Source organism: Melanaphis sacchari, unplaced genomic scaffold (assembly GCF_002803265.2).
Source record: "Melanaphis sacchari strain LSU unplaced genomic scaffold, SCAv2.0 Contig0_pilon_pilon, whole genome shotgun sequence".
Taxonomy (NCBI): Eukaryota; Metazoa; Arthropoda; class Insecta; order Hemiptera; family Aphididae; genus Melanaphis; species Melanaphis sacchari.
The window spans coordinates 5,731,404-5,759,151 of record NW_020270366.1 but is presented as its reverse complement, the minus strand read 5'-3'; the positions used below and the strand labels follow the sequence as shown (position 1 = coordinate 5,759,151).

The 27,748-nt window shown below is 24.3% G+C and overlaps 2 protein-coding genes and 1 pseudogene across 2 annotated transcripts; 1 reads left to right on the top strand and 2 right to left on the bottom strand.

Moving 5' to 3' along the window:
- Positions 1 to 8,099: 8,099 nt before the first annotated feature.
- Positions 8,100 to 12,071, bottom strand: LOC112597547 (glycine cleavage system H protein). Its single transcript, XM_025343642.1, has 5 exons — positions 11,726 to 12,071; positions 11,568 to 11,647; positions 9,044 to 9,107; positions 8,418 to 8,549; positions 8,100 to 8,345 (listed from the first exon to the last, which is right to left on the bottom strand). Exons 1-5 carry the CDS (start codon positions 11,826 to 11,828, stop codon positions 8,248 to 8,250), a joined length of 477 nt encoding a protein of 158 aa, XP_025199427.1. The 5' UTR covers positions 11,829 to 12,071; the 3' UTR covers positions 8,100 to 8,247.
- A 491-nt stretch (positions 12,072 to 12,562) lies between these two features.
- On the top strand, positions 12,563 to 16,373 carry LOC112597541 (protein disulfide-isomerase TMX3). Its single transcript, XM_025343629.1, has 12 exons — positions 12,563 to 12,704; positions 13,591 to 13,648; positions 13,728 to 13,767; positions 13,891 to 14,054; positions 14,135 to 14,321; positions 14,388 to 14,465; positions 14,640 to 14,706; positions 14,766 to 14,946; positions 15,188 to 15,241; positions 15,304 to 15,496; positions 15,586 to 15,781; positions 16,268 to 16,373. Exons 1-12 carry the CDS (start codon positions 12,656 to 12,658, stop codon positions 16,291 to 16,293), a joined length of 1,293 nt encoding a protein of 430 aa, XP_025199414.1. The 5' UTR covers positions 12,563 to 12,655; the 3' UTR covers positions 16,294 to 16,373.
- A 1,711-nt stretch (positions 16,374 to 18,084) lies between these two features.
- On the bottom strand, positions 18,085 to 26,759 carry LOC112592828 (annotated as a pseudogene).
- Between the last annotated feature and the right edge of the window lie 989 nt (positions 26,760 to 27,748).

Here is a 27,748-nt window from a genome sequence, read left to right as displayed (position 1 = left end):
GTATGCACGGCGTGTTTTATTTAGGTATTTTTATGGTAAAGAGTAGATTTAATAAAATATACAAATCAGAAAGTGATTATTTTTAAATAGGTATATATTATATAATATAAATAGATATTCATAGAAAAGGCCTATTCGTACAATCGTACAACGCACATATATAAAGATTCAATTATAAAATAATATTTTACAGCTATATTTTTAATTTTTTTAAATGATAGAGTAAGTTCAGCATAAAAATGTGAAAGTGATTGCTTGAATATATTTTTAAGAACTTCTTAGGACTGCAAATCTATTATTTCTGTTTGAAACTCAATAGGAACATTATCAACATCAATATTAAGTGGATTTATGAGTGAGTAGGAAATATTTTCGAAGGGGGTTTTGGTGTAGGTCTATATAAGGCTAGTACTTAATATGCGGATTAATAAAATTCACGAACATATTCACAAAAAGCTCTACTAACTTCGTATAAATCCGGCATAAATCAATATATTATGTTTAACGAAAAATTGTATACATTAAGTTTAATTCACAGTAATTATTTTAAAATAAAATGGTTTTATCATTAATTTTGGGAGTGTTTAAACGCCCCCTACCTATGCCCATGGATTGAAAATTAATTGAAAATATTGTGAACATCGTTTAAAATTTTGAAAGCGATTATTAAAATCGTATTGAAATGTCAAAATAGATTCAAAAAATAAATTTAACTAGCGACAATTTTAACAATTCAAAAAGATTTATACAAGCAGGAAAATACGTAGGTATGATATTTCATTTTTTTTTAATATGATAGTATGAGACCGTAAAAGTTTCAACTTTATTTCTAAAAACTTAATATGAAACCAAATATTAGGAATAAGTTAATTTTTACCTTGGATTTTTATATTAATTTCATACATGTACTTCAATACATTAACAAAAAAAAAAGCCAGTTTAGATTGTTTAGAAATATAAACTTCATTTTTAAGCATGGAAGTATTTTCTTCCTTTTTTTTTTTTACAAAAAATCGTGACATAGCATAAGACTAAGACGCATTAATTAAAATTAAATAAAAATTAAATCATCAAAATATAATTTATAGATTTAAGGAAATACTTAAAAATATAAAATATTTAATTTAATTATAATTTTGGAGTAGGCCATTGGGAATAGTCGCGCGGACCGCAGGTTGTCGACCACAGCTACATTAAATGATATAAGTAGTAGGTACACTTTCATAAACAAAATATAACTGCAAATAGACCATATTATTTCACTAAGTAGTAATTTAAATAAATTAAAGATTTATTGTAAAAATTAATTAATTAATATTTAATAATCATAATTTAATTTATGTTTCATAATTTAAATGTATTTACTTATAACAATTATAACTAATAAGTTATTATTTTATTTATTATAAGATTTTTCAAATTCGTATCTAAATTTTTTCTTCAGTGAAACTAATTTTATGGTAATAAAAAATTAAAATGGTGTAAAATATTTATCTATAATATGGCTATAGTCTATAAAGTATAAATACTTAATCAAGGACCCAAAACAGGTTTCTAATTTTTACAGTTCAATATTTTTTTCTATTTACTAAGACTGTTTTATTATTAACTCTTAAGGTTTAAACTCGTTTTTACTCCCGAGATTGAAATGTTTAATCACCAATGATAGTGTAATAGTTAAATCGTTTATTATTAAATATTTATATCCGAGACCGTTTATATATGGAATATATATGTAATTTTATACATTATTATACGTCTATACTTGAGTCTTATCTAAGAAACATATGATCTAGGATTTTATTTAAAAATATTGGTTATAATCTTATAGAATTTAATATTTATTAGTCTAAAGACCAAATTTAAATTCGATTTTATTTTTTTTCTGTAGGCACACTAAAAAGCAGCATTATAATTTATTATTTTATTCTATATGAATTTTTGCTTCAACTTCAATAACAGTATGCCAAAATATCAATATTAATTTGCATTACTTATAAATTCAGTAATATTTAAATGCTATAAGTTACTTAAAATAATTACTTATTTTTGTAAACATGAGCATCTCTGTATATAATTGTTATGTATATTAAGTAATCTATTCAATGTTTTACAGGAGTTCAGTAGTACTTAAGATTATAAATTATTAATTATAAGTAATTAGTTATTAATTTATTTTACATGGTTTCTGATTTTTTCAATACCAAACACTCATTATTTTTAAAAGTATTGAACTTTTTTTTTAAATTAAATGTATACATGATTTTAATGTTATAATCTTATATTCATTCTGCATTTGTTAGTAAGTTAGTAAACTAATTTCTCTCAGTACATCTATACCTAACAATTGATTTTATTTTATTTTTTAAATGGAAACCTTAAGACACTCCCCTCCTCCATACACAGATTCGTTTAGCTATTCATCTTATGAACTTATTTGAAATTAAGTAGATAAAAATAAAACAAAACTAAAAATTACGCAAACATGGATCACACAACTTGCAAGCTTATGTCGTAATAATTCAGACATTTTACGACAGGTCGTCATGAAAGTCTTCGCATTAGCTCAAAAAATCAAAACAGTTGATCATTTCATGCTATGCTTATAATTGAATGGTCCATCAGTTTTCAGTCCTATGTACGACAGTAAACCTGAATACTTAGTACTGACTAAATAAAATGTGTAAAATGAAAAATAAAACAGATCGTTTGTAGTCGCTTAATATGTATCTAACACTAACGGCTAACTATTAGTAATTACATGTACCTTAAGTTTAAACAAAAAAATTAGGTATCTGTGTATGTTATAGTTGACCATAAATTTCACATACCCAATATCTCTTCACTATACTTGTCTTAAATTTAAATTCTTGTAAATAAAATAATATATAGCATAATTATTATAAAATGAACTGTTCTATACTCATATAATCTTTTACAAAATACTAAAATCAAAATGGGAAAACGATATAAATAATATTATGTATATTACTCACCTAATTATCAAAAAGCCGAACGTGAAATATGACTTAACTATCGAGTGTCTGTGAACGATGATAATAAAAGGAAAGGAAGATAACTTTACTGTTAAACCTTTCGGCTTCCTCGGAGGTTAGTAAGTAATAAATTATTACCGAAGTGTGTATACTCGACAACGGTTTGGAACGTTATATTTTATGTTCTGAACTCTGTTTTGATTTTACCAAGCCACATTATATGAACTATATAGGTAGATAGAGTCTGTATTCTATGCATTCGTAACCAGGTATTACTACACATAAAACTATACAAGTATACAAGTATACCTACATGTATACCTATTACCTAGTAATTTAGACGTCTCTTCATTCGTGTACTACGTGCGAGAACACATCTATCATTCATTATTATCCAATATTGTTGTGCACGAAAACGTAAATTCATACTAAGATTTATACTAATTGTTAATTTCTTATAATTTTACGTTAACAATTACGTTTGTACAAGAGTATTTATTTTTTGTTTGAAAAACGCATGTCACAGATTGGTTTTTGTTGAGTTTCTAACACATCAGCATTAGGTATCTATTACGTTAAGTACGTCAATTCGTTACGTGTTGATATTTTGATAACCGGTAGGTACCTAATTGGTAGGTAGTAGGTACTCTTCTAACAGTTCTAACCCATATACCTATATGCACATCTGACGAAAGACCAACAAATTGAATACAATTAAAATTAGTTCAATTCATAGTATTCTAAAATATAGGTAGTAGATCAATGGCAGTGAAAACATAAGCGCCAAAACGAAATAAGAACAAACAAAATCGTATTGTACGAAAGCGCCAAAATTGTATCGTACAAATGCGCCAAAATCCTAGGTAACTTAGGTAGGCTATTTAAATTTAGAACTAGGTATATCATTCAAAACCTCCAAACGTTTAATCTTAATCGACAAATTTATTATCTGATTACAATAGATTGTCACATAAACAGTGTGTGAGCAGTTTTGTGTTGTATAATTAATTGTTACTATACCTACCTATTTCGTAAGCATTCGTGTAAGCGTCATTCGTTAAGATGAATTTTACAAAAACTATTACTAATAAGAGTGTTGCGTGCATTTTATTTAAAGATAAAAAATATAGATTTTTACGAAAAATGGCCAGCGGCAATGTGTCATTGAGGTGTACCAAGAGAAATAATTGTGCAATGGAAGAAATACCAAGATGGTGAAATAAATCGTATGGAACATGTAAAAAAAATTAGATTAAAAAATTCAACCAATTAATTAAAATTATATTTATTTGTATATACGATACCTTTGGCACTTATGCCATACAGTCATATTATGGTTATAATTAACCAAAACTATATACATAACTTTAAAACGTTACATTTAAATTGTTAAATATTTTTTACAAAATTTTTACATATTATAATATTATAAACATAAGCGTGCACACGGGGTAGTCAGGGTAGGCACTTGACTACTCTGCGAACAACTCCCCCTCCTCAACTTAATATTATGTTTAACCATTTCAGTATGTCCGTAAACGGTAAAATGTTAGAAATAAGAATACTGGAAAAATTAAAAAAAATATATCGTCGTTAGTAACTGCCATGATAAAATAAATATATCATAATTTTATTTTATCAATTTATTGTATCATGGTTATCGCTGTTCAAACATTGAATTCTATCCATAGAGTAATACCACAGACTATGTTTTCATATACAAGATTTTCAAGGAAGAAAACGATACGTATCGATACGTTCCGGAAACGGGCTCGAGTGTTCAAGAAGTTTACGATACGTTAAAAAGTTACATCTGTATCCACGGTTGTATTATATATTGTATTATATATCTATTGTATCGAGATTTGACGTTTAGTCTGTGGTAATACTCTATGATCTTATCGCAAACCAGACTGGTTGATTTCAGTTTACAACATTGAGTAATCCATGGCTAAATATATACATATTTATAATTAGTCATGGAGTAATCTATTTTAGGTTCTATGGCTCCGTGGTAGACCATTGAATAATATCGATATTCGTTTATGATATTAATATTATGATAAAGTATTCGTGTTTTTACCGAATGTGACTACTGACTAACGAATTATTGCTCGAAAAAACGATACCTACATATTATAAAGAATTTAATTTGTAAATTATTTAATAAGGTGTATGTTAATTTAGAATTGTGATTTTAATCTCAAAAAATTTTTTTTTAGGTATACTACATTTAATTATTACTTATAAAATATTTTTTTATTATGGTAAATGCAGTTAAATAAAGTTACCCTATTAAAAATTTTTTGTTCATGTTAAATGTCAATGTGTAATGTATCATGTATGACTACCCTGCCAATAATGTCTGCGCACGCTTATGATTATAAATACCTAAATTTTCAAATATCATGCGTAATTGGGGAGCCCACAATATTTTTGAAGCCGCATCTTTATTACGGAGACCTTTCCTAACAAGACAAGTATTGTTAATGAGTAATTATGAATGTTCAGGTATTAATTTAATTTATTTTTATTCAGTATGTAATTATCATAATAATAATAGTAATAAGTATATATTAATAATTATTATACTATAAATGTATAATGTCACTATGGCGATCACCTATTGACTATTAGTTAAAATTATTGAATTTGATTTTCACTGCTATAGGTAAATCTAAATGATACAAGACAAACTACTAAGTACCGAAATCAAAAAAATAAATAAATAAAAGAATAATTATACATTATATAAATTATTTAAAGGTACCTTTTAGTTATTACTTAGTTTATTACTTAGTTATTACTTAGATTTATTTGGAAATGAAGGAATATTCTTCAACATTTTACCTAAAATAATTTTGATTATGAATGTCAATGTTTCATAATATGCAGGTTCTATGGTTAAATTTTTATTTACATATTTTTATGACCTCGTGTAGGTAGGTACTTGTAATATAATAATAATTTAATATGAATAGTATATTTTTAATCACTACCTATTTCATAAAAATAATGTTAAGTATTTTGAATTTTATATAATATTAGTAAAAATAATGTTGGTTACAAAAAACATTTATTTTGTATATTTTTTAAAATAAACTTTTTTACATATTTATTTAAATTGTGTATTCATAAAGTTTATTAATTTATAAAAAAAATAATTTAGTGTATTTTTTGCATATTTATGATATGAATTTGCATATTTTACAAATTTTTATTGCGTATAGGTAGTATATAATTATATAAATATAGCCCTAGTTATAAGATAATAATTATAAAACTTTACTTACACTTAATTGTAAATTATTTGTTTATATTATATTAAGTATCATTAATATCTACCAGTTTAAAATATTATTATTATTATGTACAATATGTCAATATTTAATAAAATTTAACATAACGTTCGATAAACTGTTAAATAAGTAATAAAGTATAGTAATTGTTATTTTTAGGTACATAATATAAACTCCTACTTCCTGGGAACAAGAGAATCATATTTTTAAACATGTTTCGATTACAGAAAAAATTGTTTATCAGCATTAATAATATTTATTTCGATAAAATTTTTGTTTTTTTTTTAGTCAAAAAGCTTCACAATTAAATATAGATAAATTTTTTTAAGTTTTTCTTTCAGCAATTAAAAAATATCTGTTCTACAATCTACAAGTATTGACCTACAAATTACTAAGATTATTTTTAGAAAAAATTAGTTTATCTTATAAATTAAAAAACAACTCCTTAAAAGTAAAGCTGATCCACTTATTTCCTTCATTCAGAAGTGTTTTTTAGTGAATAATGATTACCTAATAATTGAATTCAAATTTAACTCATCCAATACAGTAACTTAATTCGTACACAGTACACACAAAATCAACTAAGTAGCAGCATTCCCTTTTATTTTTAAATTTTCTAGGAGTATATATAGGTAGATAAATTTTATCATAGGTATGAATCTATATTTATTCATAATTTCAGTTTTAAATTGTCTTGTTCAGTCTGTAAATAAAATCTAAAAACTTAAATTGATATAGATTCATTTATTTTAACTATTTTTAAACTGAATAGCGTAAATAATATATAATATTATATTTTCAAACAAGACACCATTTTTTTTCTTCATAGGTCCTTTCTCATCCACAACTTGTCCAAGATTTAAATTAACATTTATAAAAAAAAACTATTTAATTTTTATATTGAAAACTTTCAAGCTTGTTCAAATGTTGGCTAATTAAAAATTAAGAGATAACTCCTCTGTTTGAAAACCAAAATCAAATCAGAAAATTTTAAGAATTTTACATTTCATGAAATAATTATTCCAGAATTAACTGTATCTAAAATTTACAACATTTTTTGTAAATGCTCAAATTCAGAATACTTGTTTTTTGAATTCTAGTTATCTCGAAAAAAATTAAATAAGCCATTGATTCATGATATGATGACTTATTTTATAATTGATATAATACTATAATAATGTAAAATATATACTTTATGTGATGGTTAGGGTTTGTAACTCTATGATTATATATTTTCATGGTAACTTATGTCATAAATAATAAATCATGACAAATTTATTTTAAGAAGTATCATAGCTTCAAAAAATATTTTATTTTATAATAATACTTACTATACAAAATTTGAGTAATTTAATGAAATAAGAAAATAATATGATACAAAAATTATCTATTTCAAATAGAAATCTCAAATAATAGACATACATAAATGTATATCTGTCACTAAACAAATTTCACATATTTTTCATACTAGATTAGTTTTAAATATTACTGTGTAGACACAATAAAAAATTGTATTAATATTATGATTTATAATAAGTTGCTAAAATCATATTGTGTGTACAGAACAATAAATTGTTAACGATTATTTTACAATATTTAAAACATAATAATATTTAATCTAAACAGTTTAGGTCATAACAGTTTAATTATTAACAATATTTATAACGATTTGTGTTTCATACATTTATTTATCAAATAAAAGTTTTAAAAAACAATTCTATACGTAGTTAATAAATAAATACATATTAAGTATTAGTTAATTTAAATAAATGCATAAAACTTAAGTAAATTAATAATAAAGTTTCATTGAAAAAAATTAAATAAAACTGTACAAAAATCACCTATACTTGGGCTACTTATAAAACATAAAGTAATAGTCAATGTAAAATATTTAACATTATTTTACATTAAGTAAATTTTATCTAACAGATCATAAGTTACTTATTTTAGAGTTAACTATGATCCTGTTTAATAAATTCAGCATACTGTTCTTCATTCATTAAATTCTGTACTTCATCCAGAGATGATAGTTCTAATTTAAAAAGCCATCCTATAAATTAAATGATTAAAATTATAAAACTATAAAAGTATAAAATTTGATAGAAACTTTAATATATTATACCATTTTCATAACAAGATTGGTTTATTAATGCTGGTTTTGTTTCCACCTGAGAATTTATTTCAACTACTTTGCCAGATGCAGGACTGTACAGTTCACTTGCAGCTTTTACACTTTCTAATGCACCACATTCATCTATAAAAATGTTTTTTTAAATAAGTACAAATATTAAGTTGTGTAAAAAAAAATTGATGTCAAAAGTATTAATAGAATTGAAAAATAGAAATACATATATGGGTTGCTTTATAAGATAATATAAATTAATCATTTAAGCAACCTTAGCTGGCAAATACAAATAGTTTTTTTTTTTTTTAATGTTTAAGTTCATAGATTTTTTATGACAATTTTTATTGGTCAATCTTACTCACAAACATTTTTGTATAAAAATAATATATTTTTATTTTATTTTAAATTTTAAATTAATGTACACACAATTTATATATGTAAGGATAGAAAGAAATATTTATATGCTTATTAGGAGTAAGAAGCCATTATTAATGACATTTGACTGATTTTAAAAATTAAAAAAAAAAAAAAAAAAAAATCAAAATACATAAGATCAGGGTATTACTTGTCATTCTTGTCTCATTGGAGAGTAGCAATTAATATAATATATAGTACTTATATACCTTTTATTTTTACTTCTGTTCCAACAGCAGGTAGCTCAGCATAAACCACATCACCTAAAGCATCCTAAAATAGAATGAAAATAATTAGTGAACTATTAAAATTATATGTCTATAATGCTCTATGTTACATAATATAATATCAAAATTTTAGGATTATAAACTATTAAGAGGACGTCGTACCCGCATATGTTATCTTCGTCTTACAAATGCGTAACATAGCAAATATTACATTCAGAAGATCACGGTTAACTCCTTTAAATTGAAAATTAGAGTGAATTGACCTCTTTTGAAGTTTAAAAGTGAGATTATTATCTAGGGCATCTCATAGGCTTTTTATTATATTTTAATTTTAAAGCGAGTTATGTGTGTTTTAAGACGTGCAAGCAATTTACAATTTTAAAATACTTATAACTTGCTTTAAAATTAAAATATAATAAAAAGCCTATGAGATGCCCTAGATAATAATCTCACTTTTAAATTTTAAAAGAGGTCAATTCATTCTAATTTTCAAGCTGAAGGAGCTAAACGTGATCTTCTGAGAGTACTATTTGCCATGTTACGCATTTGTAAGACGGAGACAACATATGCGGGTACGACGTCCTCTTAAGTAATCAAAATTTATACTAGATATAAAAAATAAAACTTAACATAAACAACATTATAACAATGTGTTAACTATCTCAAAAACATGCAGTAATAATAAAATAAAAATATGAACATAATTCCTTCATTGCCATACTATAAACACAGTATAATAATCAAGTATTAAAAGTATTACATAACATCATTACATTAAATTTAATTGTTTTGAAGAGTATTCAATACTAACTATTTTTCTCTTTGTCCAACACATACAAAATATAGAAATTTAGACATGTGCTTTGCCAAAAGTATCAATTTTGGTTTAATGAAGCAATGAAAAATATGAAAACAGATTTAAATTTGTTATTAAGTTTATTTCACATTGATTTTCTCACTTTTAATTAAAAAACTGTCAATTTAAATTTTTGAAGAAGTTAAAAAATCAAAAACATGGGAAAGTCGATCTTAAATAAACTTAACAATAAATTTAAATCTGTTTTCAGATTTTTAAACGCTTTACTATAGATATGATTGATAAAAAAAGTCTGTATTTTTATGTACCATGTGAGTGAGATAAAAACAAAAACAGCCAGTATTGAATTATCTTAATATAAATGTATGGAATAAAAATAAAATAATATATTTTAAAGTATAATTTTTTACATGAAATTAATACAATGTTTAATAACAAATAATAACACCAATCAATATAAGTAGATGATTGACTAAATATGATAAATTAAATTATATTTACAAACATATAGTTTCTTATTAAATTATTTACTAATGATAGAACTGATATTTCTAAAATCTAATGCACTACTATTTTTAAGCGCTTAGATATTAATTTAGGATATTTGCATCAAAACAATAAGTGAACAACAATTTTAAAGATTTATTATTAAATAAAATATATTTATAATGTAAATTACATAAGTCATTTGTTTTAATTTTAAATATTTAAAAAACATAGCAATATTAAAGTAAATAGCAAAAATAATATTGTTGTAACTATACTTTGTCCAACAAAATAAAGTACAGTGGCCCAACAAAAATAGGTTATTCCTTGTGCAACATACAGCTAATGAGATCAAATTCTACTATGGCTGAGTGTTACACAGGGATGCTCAGAATCAGTATATTCTTTCAATGGACAGTATAATTACTACTAACATTTGAGTTAAAAAATTAATGCAATGCTATTATTTTTGTATTTAGGTAACAAAAAAGTAATCTATTTACTTTATAATTTTCTAACTAAGTTACTTTTTAAAAGTAATTTATTCAACATTGATAACTAGTTATTATATCTACGAATAGAAATTAGGTATCATTATAATGTAATCTTTACAGTTTCTGTACCACATATTACTAATCACTCTGTATTCATTATCAGGTACATCTACCAATTAATTTAATTGTAATACTAATAAATATAGCAATTTTTATAGATAAATTCAAAAGAAAAACACGTAATAATTGACGAAATTTAATTTTAAAAAGGAAAAAATTAATCTAGTTGTTGATAACCTCTAAGTTTTGAACTTTTAACACTTCTATGATTTTAATTTATGTTTTACAACACAAAGGATTACTATACAATGAAAAACGTTAAAATAGAATTAAATGTTTTCTAGTAAGAATGAAATATTTTAATAACTAAATGGAATAAATATGAATTGAACAAAAAAAAAACATTCCAAATTATTTGTTCAATTTTTTTTGCTTTTATTTTTAAATTATTAGCTTGATGAATAATGTTAACAATTATTTTAAGGCGTGAAAAATCCATTTTAATGAAATATTTTTAACTCAAAAATGTTTTTGTCATATTCAATACATTTAGTAGATAAAACATTAACTAATAACTGTATAATTATATTTAAAGGTTTTAAAGAAATGTTTTAAACATATATAAATTTATCATCTTTTAAATAGTTACTTGAGCATAATCTGAAATTCCTATGGTACCAATATTATCTTTCACATCAATCCATTCATGTTTATCAGTATAATAACGATCTAAAAACAATGGTTTTAAGTAAACATTCTGTATTAAAATAAAAATCTATTGAAATATATTAACTATAAGTATATTACCTTTAACATGAGAAGTAGAAAAACGCAAGACATTCGACAATAACCCTTGAGCATGATTTGCATTTCCCAAGATGCGATTAGTTACTTTAACAATTCTAATCATTTTTGTGGAAAATATTTTTAAAGTTCAAACAAAGTATCTCAAATTTGTATAATAAAATTAAGTATAGAAAAGATGTATTTATGAATGTAATTAATAGTAATTTGTAGACATCAAAGTCTAAAGTAGTAAACTCATAAATCGAATGAACGCTTGTGTAATTCTCATTGTTCATTAATCATACTGTAATACATTTTAAAAGTCTAAAAACCAAGTGGCCGGTATCCTTATCACAATTTTATCAACTTATAATAATATAACCCATGACCTTAGATTATCATTTTTTAGCATAGTCTAGGGTTCGTACTTCGTTCATGTTTCGCGGGGGTTCCGAATTCCGATCAGCTGCTGCTACTGCTGAGTGCTAATCTTTTTTACATTGTTCAATGCTTTTACCGTGGTATGAAAATTAACTATACCCTCAGTGAACATCCTGTGGACTGTGGTGATAATTTGATAAGTGATAAATATTAAATAATATAAACACCACCTATCAAGCTGTACTTGTACTTTTCTAGTTTTTCTACTTTTACTGTTAAATGTTAAATGTTAATTTTTATGTCAATAATCAACATTGGTCTGTTAAGTAATTATGTAACTAGGTTACTTACAGACTTACAGTTCGGTTTTAACCTATTCTAATACATTAATATTATAATAGCTTATACAATTTTAAAAATGTATGTAGTCAATAAAATTTCTATCAAATGTTATTGACTTTCAAATATACTAAACAAAATTTAATTTTGAACCCAGTGTCTATGTAATATAATAGCATAATATATAATAAATATATATACAATTTTTTACAATAGAAATATAATACTAACATGTTGATCTCTAATATATTAACTGCAATTCATTCTCTGGTTTTTATAGGTAAGTGTTACTTGTGTATAGGACCTAATTTGTATATAAAAAAAAAAAAAAATGTAAAATAAGATGCAAGTCTGAACTTAATCGAGATTTATGTCATATTTATAACTTATAATCTAATTTATAAGCTTACATAGTTCTAACAAAAATGATTTTAGTTTCTTAAACAAAACCTACCATTGTTTTAAAAGATAACCTGATACAATAATTATTTAATTTTTTCTTTTAAAATAATAATAACAAAGAAATATATTTTTAATTAAATATATGCATAGTTTATTTATTTACATATTTATTTGACCATATAGAACACTTATGGTGTTCCATCCTATTTTAGATTATTTTATTAAATAATATTAAAAAAAATTGAAGAAAGTTATAATATTATTCAGTATTTAGACAAATAAAAAAATAAATAACTGGTGACCAACAGTATCTTTTATATTGATAAAACCTATGTTTAAATTGTCTTAAATATATTATAAATATGACAAATATTTCTTAAAATATCTGTTATATTTTTGCACATAATTATAACTTGATATTTTTTTTGTTATAAATCAATAAATCCCCATGGTTTAACTTATCTATATAGGAAAAATTTACCATTTTATCAATCTACTTATTGAACACTTTTATAAATGTATATATCTATTAAATACTATAAATTATTTAAGTACTTCAATTAATTCATTGACATTTATGTTTTCAACTGAAAATAGGTGTTTCCTATCCTTTAAATGTTTAATATTACATAGTTAAACTAATTATAATTTTTGAAAAAAAAAAACTTGTTAAAAATAAGGATTTCAATATATGTCATTGTTGTTTAAGCACTCAATATTATTGTTTAAATTGCTTGATATTTACAATTATTATAATTTTTTAGTATCTGTTATTCTACTAAGAGATGTACATTCATCAAGAGTATTGGAACTTAGTGATGGGTAATTAGTAATTAATAATTATTATATACTATAATGTGTATTAATTATTATTGTACAATTTCTAATATTTTATTTTTAGGTTCATCGAAATGAAAAATGATGGGCATTGGTTTATAATGGTAATCATAAAAAATTTACAAATAAATTTTAAAAAATACTACTAAATATTATTTAATCAATAATATTTACTTTTAAATTATAACCTTTAGCAATTAAAATTTTAATCAAATTTTTGTTTTTAGTTTTATGCTCCTTGGTGTGGCCATTGTAAGAGATTAGAACCTATTTGGCGTCATGTTGCTCAAGCATTACACAACTCTGATATAAGAGTTGGAAAAATAGATTGTACTAGATATAAAAGAGTAGTTTCAGAGTTTGGATTGTCAGGGTATCCTACAATAATGTTGTATGTTATCATTTATGTTACTGTCATTATATAGTTTGATATTTGTGATATTAATAATTATATTTTATATTTTCTTATAGCTTTAGAGATAGAGGAGGTGAATTTAAATTTAATAGTGAACGATCTACAGAAGAAATGGTTCATTTTGCAAAACGATTGGCTCGTCCTCCCGTTCAAGAGGTTACTGATAGTAAAGACATTGAAATGCTCAAACAAACTAATAAAAACTTTTTTATGTTTATTGGAAAAAGTGTTGGCCATACTTGGGTACTTAATAATTTTATTATTGGAGTAAATTATAAATTTTTCATAAATTGTATATTATGTTCCCAGGATCTCTTTTATGATTTGGCAAAACAGTATCAAGCACATTCTTATTTTTATATTACTCCTGAAATAATTGGAAAACAGGTATTTATCAATTCATTAATAATATTAATTTTTAATTGTTTTGAAATCATATTAATTAGAAACATATGATAAGATTTTGAAGAAAGATTATTATATTAAAAAAATTATAAAAATATTTCATAATTAATTATATTCTACCTTGAATATATATATATATAAATACTTTGTTTATAGCATTTTGTTTTTGGAGAAACTCCTGCGGTTGTTGTGTACAAAGAGGAACAACACTACTCTTTCAATGGTAAATGAGTTATAATTAAACATTGGAAGGTTTTTATTATGTTATATAATTTATATTAGCTGAAGAATGGGATATGGACTTCAATTCAAGCTTAACTCAATGGATAAACACGGAGAGATTTGAAACTTTTGTAAAAGTAACTCGATCAAATATTCACCATATGTTGGAGACTAACAAGTACTTAGTCTTAGCATTAGTGGAAGAGAATAAAATTGAAAAGTTACCTCCACATCATTCAGAGTAAGTAATAAACAAAAAAAAAATTGCAAATATTGGCAATTAGCTATATTCATATAAATGTATATATTAAATAAAAATACTAATTTCTTATCTTGTTTCCCAATATTTAGGGCTATATAAATTCAAGTTGATTTTATCATAAGGATATTTTTTTTCTGTTATATATTTAAGAATTTATTTTAATTAGTTTCAAATATTATACTATAAAAATTGGAAAATCTTAATTGAGTGTCTTTTTTAGGTTTCTTCAAATGGTAGAATCAGTTATTGTTAAGAATAGAGAACGTTTTCATAGGTAAAATATTTTATAAATATATTCAAGATAAAATTAGTGTAATAAATCATATTACCTTTTAGGGATTTTCAATTTGGATGGATTGGTTCACCAGAATTTGCCAATTCTATTATTTCATCAGATGTAACCTTGCCATCATTAATCATTTATAATTCATCTACTAGACATCATCATTTTCCAGAAGAAAAACCACATGAACTATCACCAGAATCAATTACTTTATTTCTAGAAGCTGTTAGAAATCAATCAGTAAAGGTAATAACAACCAATGTTATACAAATTAATTATTTATTTTTAGATGTCTTAATATGAATAAATAATCAATAAATTATAATATTAAATAGGCTTATGGAGGAAATGGTGTATTTATACAAATGTATAGAATGTATTATGAAACAAAGAAGTCTTTAGTAAACATTTGGGTCAGCAATCCTGCAGTTGCTAGTGTTTTATTTGGATTACCTATAGGCTTCCTGCTATTAATATGCTATTCTACATGTTGCACAGACATCATGGATGCTAGTGATGATGATGAAGATGGTATGTTTAAAAAATGATTACTTATTAGTTATTACAATTATTATATTAACTTTAATTTAGTTTAAGTAATCGTTGTTAAAACATGAACTTAAAATTATTTTTTTTTTAATAATAATTTCCTTTATTATTTTATTTTGCCACTTTATAAATGATATTTTTTCTTTCAAAAAATATGTATTTTATATTTTTGTTCTAATTTTTAAAAGCATTTAAATATTGAATTGTTGTATTTTTATTTATTTATTTTTATTATTAAGATTAAGCATTAGTTGCTAGCCATCAGTTTTATTACATTTTGTTTTTAATAATATTAATTAATATTTATTTTTATTTTTTTAAAGCTGTTTTGTATTAACCTCAAATTAAAATTAAAAATGTTTCTAATTGTCTTATAAATGTATACATTTTTGTGTCATATTGTAATGATAAATTTATTTTTATTATGTACTGTTACAAGTTTAATTAACTTTATTTTTCATTTTTCAGATGTACACCATGAGAAGAAAGAATAAGATACTCATTCAAATATTCAAAAACATTAATTTATTAACAGCTGTTAAGATGTTGGAAAAAATATTTTAAAATAATAAAATAATAATTTATTTACATATTACTTATGTTTATATATGTACACATACAAAATAACTCAAATTTTAATTTAAAAAATAGCTAAAACTACATTAAGTTCCAATACATAAATTTTATCATATTATATAGTATATATATATTAATCCTATTGGCTATTTTACTACCAATATATTCTATATAATATAATATGATCTACTATATTTAATTTAATTGATAAATTAGATGATGAATTTAATATTTTCCAATTTTTAAAACATTGAATGAATGTTGAATTTTATTCTTTATTAAGATGCTATAAATTGTTTTATTTTTATTTTTATTATGATTTTCACATATGATTGTGATCAAACACTCATTTTAATACTAAAGCTTATTTACTAATATAAATTCCAATCTTAAGTTTTGCTATAAAATATAAACGTGTGATTAGTATATTACTATAAAGCTTAATTTTTTTTATAACTAATTTTTAAGCTTCCAAAGTTATAAATATTTATGTTAGAATTATTGTTGATTACTAAGAGGTTTGGTTAGTACATCAAATAAAATAATCTTTTTTAATATATTAAAAGTTGAAATAAAATAAAAGACTGAGTCAAAAATGTAATTTAAATAGTAATGATTAATTAAGGTTATCCAAAATATCTTAAATGTAAAAGAGATACATAAGTAGAAATAACAATTATAATTTATTACTCATCATTAATATCTCAATTAATTTAAAAAAATATAATTATTAGTCTTATTAAACCGAATTACTAATGAAATATATAAAATATATCTGTATTTGATGTCAACCATTCAATAACTTCTATTAAGCCCATAAAAATTAACTATTTTAGCAATTTATCTTTATTCATAGCAATGATAATATATAATGGATGTATCACATTATGTTAATTTTTCTTGTAGATTAATTGAAATTCTATTTGATTATAAACTGTATTCTACTATACTGTTTAGTTACTTAAAAATTTGTATTTTATCTAGTCAATTTTGTATTTATTTATTTATTATTATTTCTTTCTACATGTAAACACTTAATAATGTTGTAAGTTTATTAGTTTTTATCTATAATGTTTGATTATTGTATAAGAAATATTAGTATATTATAATTCAAAATAAATTTGAACTTGGTGGATGCAATCTTAATTTAGCTATTATACTTAATTATCTAACAGTGAATAGAAACATTTTTTTTTTTTTTTTTGCAAATTAATACATAATTTAAACAACGATAACAAAGCGTAATAATTAACAAAGTTATAAATTATTAATTTATATATAATTTAAGATTACAGATAATAAATAGAACTATTACTGAGATTATAATAGGTATCTTTATAAGCTAATAACACAATAACTAAAATAGTAATATTCATTAATATACTTAGGTAAACTGGTAGAATTAATTAAAATACATCACATACAATATGTACAGATATTGTCAATATAACATCAGAGCACTAAAATTAAAAAATTTAGCAGTGAGTCGAATTGTTGAAAAGTAGATTGATAGAAATTTATGAAACCAATGTAATTTATGAAAATTCATGAATTCCTCTAAAGGCAAAGTGGCTAAATAATAAATAGTCAAAAGATGGCCACTACCTATTTATATTGTAAACATAGATAGATATATCAAATAATAACAGATACATTTTATAAAATTTCTTTGATGAAAGCATTAGATTTAATTTACAAGATACCTATTTGATAATTTAATTTACATATTATGATTTAAATTTATACATAACAGTGTGGATTTGTGGAAATGCACATAGAAAAATGATTGACATTAAAAAAACAATTCTTAACATAAGGTATAATAATATCACATCCTATTATTCCTATTTGACTTATATGCTACTGTGTGTGTACATTGTGTACAATAAGGTACTACATTTCTAAAACATATTGCTCTATGTACAAACATTTGTTATGGACAATTTTATCAGCAAAATATTTATTCTACCCCCTTCCCCCCTTAAAAAAAACAATCATAAACAAAATTCAAAGCTATAAATATTCCAGGACAGAAAATTGGACACGTATTTACTTTGTCTGTAGTAACGGCTGTAACATTGTGTTGCGCTGTTCAGTCGATTTTTGTAGTAGTCTGTCTAATTCCTTTTTATTGTAGTAAAACACCAATTCTTTTGGTTTGACCCCTCTAAACACATCAACTACACTAGGCTTAAGGTTGTAAAAAAACAAAGCCTGTCCCCTATCCGAAAAATCTTTAGTTAGCATTTCGATGACTTTAGCGGCGGTGAAGTCAGCTCCATACACATGAGAACAATCTATGACTACGGGCATATCTCGTTTAAGACTGTGTTTTGTAACCAGGTTACGGACGTAATCGGCTGACGGAAATACTAAACATCTGTCCGGGGTTAGCATTAGATATTTGAAACCGGCACGAGTCTTATATTCTTGTATTGATATTTTTGGTCTAGCCGCGTGATACAAGATCGAAGTTAGGTTCAGCCCTATGCCAAACAAAACGCCAATCTCTAAGGGCAAGAATAGGCAGGCAAAAAAGGTGAACATCCCCGGGATCAAATCACTTTTCTTCGAACGATAAATTGGTTTGACAACTCTCACTTCTACCATGAACACTACTGCCGTTATGATAACCGCTGCTAAACAAGTTTTGGGTATGTAATAAAAATATGGTGTCAAAAATAACAGAGCCACGATCACCAGGATTGAGGTGTACAATCCACCCAAGGGGGTTCGCACTCCACTGGCGTTATTCACAGCACTCCTGCTAAACGAACCAGAACCCGGAAAACTTTGCACGAACGAATTTCCGATATTACATAAACCAATGGCCAATAGTTCTTGGGTTGCGTCCACAGTCTTACCGTTAGCGAACGCCTTACAAATAGATATGTTTTCCAGCAGACCAATTAGTGGCAAAACGACCACATTTGATTTCATTGTGGACATAATTTCGAAGAAACCTATGGTCTCGTTGTCCCGCTGCATTGTGAACTGTGGTAGACGAAATTCAGGAAGACCCGCTGGAATTGTTCCGATGATCTTGTACGGCAATTTTAACGACCCGCCTTGGGCACTTATGAATATGTAACTCATGACGGTACAGCTAATGACAATTATCGAATTTCTAATTGATCCTATTAACCAGAAACTTTTGTTAGTGTATTTCTGGACGCAACTTTGTTGTTCCGGGTCCGTAGGACCGATACGGACTTCGGCAATGACCCGCAACACCAACAAAAACACGATGCACCCGAATCCAATAACAGTGTCTCCGTAGCTAATCGTGTCGATGTTTCTATAAAGAGAACACATCATTTCCCACAGACTAGATCCTGTACCATGTACACCAATCAAGTCTTTAATCTGGGATGCGATGATTAGTAAGGCTACGGCGGATGTAAACCCCGACGACACTGGACCGGATACGAAATCGATAATTATACCTAGACCACAAACTCCCATGGCTAGCTGTATAACGCCGGTGAGGAAGCATAATAATGTGGCGTACTCTGGACCATAGTCGTGCAGTGTGCTATAAGTCATCAGCGACACAATTGCCGTCGGTCCCATGGGTACGTCTTTACAGCTGCCAACGAACGTGTAAATGAACGTGCCAAGAAACGAACCGTAAAGACCATACTGGGGTGGGAGACCTGCTAATCCGGCATACGCCATCGACTGTGGTATGACCGTCAATCCGACAGTCACTCCGGACATTATGTCACCAAGTCCATCTTGAATCGTATAACATGGTAACCAGTTCAATATCGGCACCCTGCGCCTCACGTTTTTCATAGCCACTGTTCTACTGAGTTTTTGCTTCATACACAAACAAATTCCCTGCACTGTTTCCACGGTGCTCGTTTTCCGACCAGACACGATTTCTTCTACGAGTATGAAGTCATCGCTGCCTAACGAACACTTATACGTATCGTCGTGACTATTCATTGAGGAATTAGTATCTCTGTCTGGCATGGCTGATGGATTTAATCAATAAAATTGTTCTGAAAAAAAATATTAAAAACAATACATGACTAGAAATTTGAATTTATCAATTAATTTTACATTTATATTATACCTAGCTATAATCTATAATACGTGATAGGGGTGTGCTAAAAAAACATTCGATATTTAAATCAATATGCTTAACCAATACAGAAAAAATACAAAATAGTTATTTTTATAGTTGAAACATTTTATAATACCAATTATGGTTTTGTAAAACTTCACACGGAATACTGTTGGATTGTGTGTAAAAATATGTGCGTCATTTGTGATAAAGCGTGCATACTGCGTGTACCAACAATAATTTTTTAATTTTTAATTTTTATTTTTAAATAAGAACCGTGATCTGTGTAATTTATAGTAGATATATTGTCATAGATAATGCATTAATATAATTTAGTAAAATTTTTACTTTTAACTTGAATAATTGTATTGAAAAAATGACAGTGATCAACGCTTTTCGGCAAAAAACAGATAATAGCCAGTGCCGGCCCTAGGGGGCGGGAAAGCGATGCGACTGCACCGAGCCCTGCGCTTGTGGGGGCCCCACAAATTATGCAATACGAATATTACATTATTACTTTAATCTATAAATAAACATAATAATATTTTCCCAGTAAAATTATATATATAGCTCTACAGTTACACGCATACATTTGTAAAATTATTTAAAAATTAAACAAGTCCTTTAGAAAAAATAAAATGAATAGGTATAGATATTTATCAATAATTAATAAATTAATATAGATGGGGCCCCATAAAATTCTACACCGGGCCCCGAAAACTATCGGACCAGCATTGATAATAGCTACTAGGTATATATAATGTACCGCTTATAGTTAATAGCTAGGTTTATGAATATTTTACAGAAGAACTTATAAATATTTAACGTTTATAATATATGATTTAAGTTTCTATTGAAATTAAATTTATATTAATACGACTATAAGTCCTAATATAATCATAATTGTTTATAAATTACCTAAAAATTAAAATTTCATAAGAAACACAAGTGAAAACACAAATAATGTTTTTAGTATTCTTACTTTTAAATTTAATAATAGGTCAATTCAGTCTATTTATTGTGTAGCATACCTACAGGCTACTACACAAAATTGGAACTGCTTAACATAAATTTCCTATATTGCACGTTTATAAGACGAAATAATACACTTGAGACTTTGGGAGTGTTGTTCTCTGAATTATTAAATGATCTACGAAAAGAGTAATTTCGAGTATAATAAATTTATGTATAGATTTTGAATAATTATTGTTTTTCCATTATTTATTTTTATCCAAATGGCCAATATTCAATGAATTTTTAGTTGCAAATTATATCAAAAATTCAGAAATTAGAAGCCCGCTAGGACTTTCTATTAGGTAGGTGTATTATATTTTCTCATATTGTTATATTACAACTTATATTAGCGTACTACACGTAAACACTAACAAACAATTAAACTATTACAAAGATTTGAAGCTTAAACACAAGTACTAATTGCATGCGTATGTAACAATAGTAAAGAACAAAAGGATTAACAAAAAAATAAAACTATTAAATATTAATATACACTATACATATATCTATTAGTTTGAATACAATGAAAACAATGTACAGTCATGACATGTTTGGTACATTGAATACCTATACATAATCACAATTACAATATATTCATCATTCAGCAATAATTAAAAACAGGTAGATATTATAAAGATTCTATGTCACTGGTGTAGGTGTAAGTGTGTGCGTATGTTGTTAGTATAGAACTTTATAGTTATATTTGCAAATGTTGACAATTAGGTTATAGATATACAAATTATCTAAATTTGATTAAGTAATTTGAGTTAAGTAGTAGGTATATTAAATTGTATTACATTTTTTAATAATTGTCTTTATTAAATTAATATAAGAATTTTAAAATAATAATTATATCATCATAAATGAATTATATGCATAATCTATTTGAGTAAAATTTAAATTATAGGTGAGTACCTAGGTACTTAAAAAACGGCATACAACATATTACTTGCGTCCCGTCCTCAAAAAATATATTTTACAGGTATTGAATTCAACTTGCGTCCCAAAATTTAACTATATACTTTTTTCCGATCAGCTATGATAATCATAAGTATAGATAAACTAATCACATCCCAAAGATATGACACATGTTACTAGTTTAATATAATAATAAACCGATGAACGATTATAATGAACAATAAAAGATTTATAGTATTTATGAACTTAATATGGAAGATATAATTATAGTATGTTAGGTATATATATGATATATATGATACGTTAGTATGATAAAATAAAATACACACCGTGCGGATGTCGTCCAAAACAATTTACGAACTTAACACATGACAGTCATAGCACTAAATGCTTTAAAAAAAACCAATGCCTATTTGTCCTACTTAATATCTGATTTTATACGAGTCAATTCCTGATATATGTTATGGTACCTATTGCCTATTGGTACCTACATACATATTATAATGGTTGGGGAGATTAATTCCAACTAATTACCAAGTTTTTTTTATAAATTGCTATTAATTACTTAAAAAAAACATCAAAGGACATCATTTTATATAAGCCATGTTCGTAAAGTGGTATTTAAACAATTTAAAATGGAAAAAAAGTTTCCAAATAGCCGATAACTTGTTCGTTGATGTTGAAACTTTGATTTATAAAGTTATAATGTACTGTATGGTCAAAAGTGGAAATAAAAGATTGCATTTCCATTTGGGATAGTCGTATAACGTATTATGTACAAATTAATATCCATAAAATATATTAGGTATAATGAACATTTAATTTTAAAACAAATGAATTTACTAATTAGTGAAAAATTTTGAACTGGCAAGTAAATATATAAAAAAAAAAATCGAAATAGTTAGATTTATTTCTTAAATTTCTGTTTTAAAATGCTATTTTTACCTCCGTAAATAGTAACTAGTAAGTAACGTATTTATATATTAAGTTTATTCCAACCATTCAGTCATCTAGATAGAATATTTTAAAATTACCTAACTATGTTTGTTAAACATTTATATATTTATATTAATTTTGAAACAAATATATCTGAAAATGAGTAATTCCTTCCAAGCATAATGTATGGATAAAATTATCAAAGATGTTTTAATAATTTGAACACATTTTTGCCAAAAACAAATCTAATATAATAATATTAGTAGATGTAAATTATAAATTACACCGTCTTACTATATAACGGTGTGAATATAGGTTCATTTAAAATTATAAGATAATATTCTGACTCACTAATTCGTCATCATTTAGCTACTATAACCATTAAAACTTTAAAATTTGGTCTATAGTTTTGTGTTATATGATGTAGAAAACCAATAAGAAATGATTTTCCAAAATTCAGTCTCAATGGTTATTATTAAAGTATTGCATGTTCATTATAATTTTATTTATCCATTATAGCTTAATATTAAATTCTTACACTTGACTCATAATTTGTCATTATCTATTATCATATGTTACATATACCGCTTATATTCAATTATATTATGTTTTGATTTGAAAACATTTATTAAAAATCTATATTTATTAAATTATAGTAAAAATTGTTTATATTACACTAATATACTGTTATACATTGTCTATTTAAAATTTAAATTAGAATTTTATTTCGTAAAATAAAAATTATTATTATTATTATTATTATTATTATTATTAAAAGATGTTAAAAGTGGAAAACGTAATCTCTAAGATTTTTTTAAACTTAAGGTGTATACTCTGCAATAGTAATTATAATTAGAAATAATTTTAAGGCAGAGTAAATCTAATGGAATTATTTAATTTTTCATGGATAACGTCATGCTGGATTATTATTATAAATATGTATATACATAATAGTTAACATTTTCAAGTCTCTATAAATTTTTATTTACAACTAATTAATTAAAATCATATTTTTTCGTTTAAATACGTATACCTTATATACCTTGAAATAACTGTAAAAACTGAGTTATCATATTCTTATACAAGTAACAAATTAAAAAAATATATAAATATATATGAAAAAGATTGTGCCCAATGACTGTATTTTTGATATTTTTTAATAGTGTATGAACCAGGCATAGATACAAGGGGAACATGTAAATCATTACCCCCAAATTTCCCAAAACTCCAAAATAAATATATCATTTAATTTACTTCAAACAATAATAAAAATTATATAATTGAATTTTTAATGTTGTTTTTATGTACATAATTTTATAATGTTCTGTATTACAAAAATTCAAAACATATTTAAGATAATTTAATCGGAAAAAAGATTTACTGATTTTGTACTCATACCCTTTTAAATATTCACCATGCAGATATTAATGTTAATTTCAACATTTAAAATCTCAATGGTTATTCATTTTTGAATTACTAAATAATTAAAATCGATTTTTTCAAATAAAATGCAAAATAATGATATTAATGAATAATGAATGTAATTTGTTTTTGTTTATTATTATTTTGATAAGTGTTGTAGACTTTTTACTTTTGACAAAGTAAAACCAGATAACTATATTGAATCCATAACCTGAAATCTACCTTAAAATTGAAAGTTGAAGTATTTTTTCTACTATAAAAAGTGTCTTTAAGTTCAGACAAAAAAAACAACAAATAATTATTTAAAAAACGTACGCTCAAAAAATTTAAGTTATAGAAGAGCAAAATTATTTTTTTTCAAATAACTTAAAACTAAAACCAGTTAAAATAAAAATGTTATTTATTTTTTAGCATTAAAATTTTTACATTGTTTATGATAGATAGATAATTATAATTTACTTGTCCCATTTATGAAACATACACATACCTAATAGGTACGTAGGTACCTACATCTGTAGAGATGTAAGATGTGTACTTATATATATTTACCAACAGGCAACAATAATTACTTTCTAGCTATACAATGATTTACTTTCTCGATACAAATCTACATTTAATTAAAATTCCACTTTCCGGGTACTTTATAAAATATTATACATGAATTCCAAATTTACAAATAAACAATCCTTAATAGTTTATAACATGTTACTCTATTCATTTTGTATTTTAGTATCATAAGTATTCTTTATAAAATATATATATACATAGGTAATAGCTAAAACTTAAAGAACCTCAATGAATTTGTCTTCAGTCTTACATAGATTATATTATTATATTATATACATACATAGATTCATAAAAAATACTTTAAAGAAATTTTTTCAGTTTAATTGAAAAATACCTTATGCTGAATATATTTTATATTTTACTGTTTCAATGTAAAATTATTTTAAAAAGTTTATACTTGATAAAATATTAACAATAAATATAGGTAGTCAAGTTCAATAAAAAAAATATACATAAATTATTTATTATTTACAAGTTAAGTAAATTATATATTTGAATAAAAATATATTACTTTTTATTTTAAATTTTAATAAAAACTATACTGATATTGTTTCAAATTTAGTATCATTATTTCTAAATATATTCGTATGTGTAATAAATTATTTAAGTTATTGGAATCAATTTATTAGCATATTTAATATTTATAGATTTCAAGCAATCCCACGAAATGTCGAAATATATATTGTGAACTTGTAAAAATTAAACTTGTTTAAATTATTTTATCTGAGTATTTAATTTCTTCTCAGAGGAGATAGCAGTAAAAAAAAATTCGATAAACATACGTGTATATTATGTATTATTATGTACATTTATAATTTTGTTTTCTAGTAAAAAAAATTATGTTTTTTTAAATTGTATTTAAATTAACTAAAAGATAAAACACGTTAAGGCATTGTCTAAACGACCCAACGATAAACAATTTAAATATACTGCATTATTATTTATTACAATATATATAGTATATTGATAATAATTTATTTATTTTAATTTATTTTTTATAACATAATAATAATGTAAAAAAATAAAAATAATAGATTTATATATTTAAATTATTCAACTTGAAAATACGACTATGTGTTTTGTGGTATATAGCAACAACAGTATAAACTTAATTTTTATCAGGCCAATAGGCTATTCTATAATAAGGAAAACTCTTTATATTTTTTAAAATTTTATGTAAGAAACCATAATTTATATGATTTATCATGTAATAATAAAAAAATTTAATTTAAAATTTAATATAAATATATGTATTATGTATTATACTTAATATGTAAATACTCAAATAATTACAATTTACTTGAATCCATTACAGTGAAAAAAAATAGTAAAATAAGGATTAGAATGCAATTAATAAATAAATTACTTACCTATATACAATAAGCTCCAATAGTGTAATTATAAGGTATATAACTGAAAATATAGCAACGTGTCCATTCAAGCGTCTTCTCTAAACGTCTTCTGCGTGTACTTTTTTCATCCGATGAACATCAAGCTACTCTCCCCTCCGGTTTCTATATAATATGGATCCATCAAGTCTAGTGTGGCTAGGTTAGAGGTATAACCTATAGCAATTAAATAACTAAAATTAACCACTAAAAGTGATATTATTATAATAGCTTCCATTTTATTATAATTTATAAATTTTACCTCCCGTGAATTGTTTACAACAATTCTACTAAGAAGTGAAAACCCCATTACAAAGAATTTAAATAAATAAGATTAAAATAAAATAAACTAATACGATTTATTTAAAATATCAATTAAAATAAAAATAATATCAATTTTTAACGTATAATATTATTTTTGGGTATAAAATATATTGAAAGTAATATTATTACATCTATCCCCTTATTTTAACTGTCCTAAATAATTATCATAATGACGCTCAGTTTTCGTCTTATTTTAAATCTTTAAACATTTCCTTCAAAATCGAAAATGTATACTTATCTCTTCAAAACATATTATACTTTCCACATTATATTTCTTTAAACATACCGCAGGTTAAATATATATATATTTATTTGTTTATTTTAAATATTTTTAAAATTATTATTTTTAACCCAATATTTTAATTTCCGACATGAATTGTCAAATTAAATAGAAGTTATAAACATAAAATCTATAAAAAAATTTAAAGTTCTTTTATAAATATTAAGTGTTAGTAATGTCAATATTCAATAGTCTTAAGCCATATGACAATTAAAAATTTATTTTCTTAACTTAATTTTTAGTCTAGAAAACTACTTAATATTTCTTTTACAATTAATAATAAAATAAATGGATACGAATAAGTTAACGTTATATTGGCGTATTTTTGTGTATTGCGTAAATATACAAATACTTTAGATTTTCATTTTCAGAATTTTTAGTTTTCATTTACTAAACCAAATATTATTTTGTTTAAAATTGTTTTTTTTATTCCACAAAATGCATAATATTTA

Bases quoted from the DNA above. Each gene is read 5' to 3' on its own strand.
- LOC112597547 (XM_025343642.1), bottom strand. From the start codon at position 11,828: ATGATTAGAATTGTTAAAGTAACTAATCGCATCTTGGGAAATGCAAAT. The intron at 8,550-9,043 runs GTATATAAGTAC...ACATTTTTATAG, and splicing joins AACAGAAGTAAAAATAAAAG to ATGAATGTGGTGCATTAGAA. The intron at 8,346-8,417 runs GTATAATATATT...TTTAATTTATAG, and splicing joins CCAATCTTGTTATGAAAATG to GATGGCTTTTTAAATTAGAA.
- LOC112597541 (XM_025343629.1), top strand. From the start codon at position 12,656: ATGTTGATCTCTAATATATTAACTGCAATTCATTCTCTGGTTTTTATA. The intron at 14,322-14,387 runs GTACTTAATAAT...TTATGTTCCCAG, and splicing joins AAAGTGTTGGCCATACTTGG to GATCTCTTTTATGATTTGGC. The intron at 15,497-15,585 runs GTAATAACAACC...AATATTAAATAG, and splicing joins TTAGAAATCAATCAGTAAAG to GCTTATGGAGGAAATGGTGT.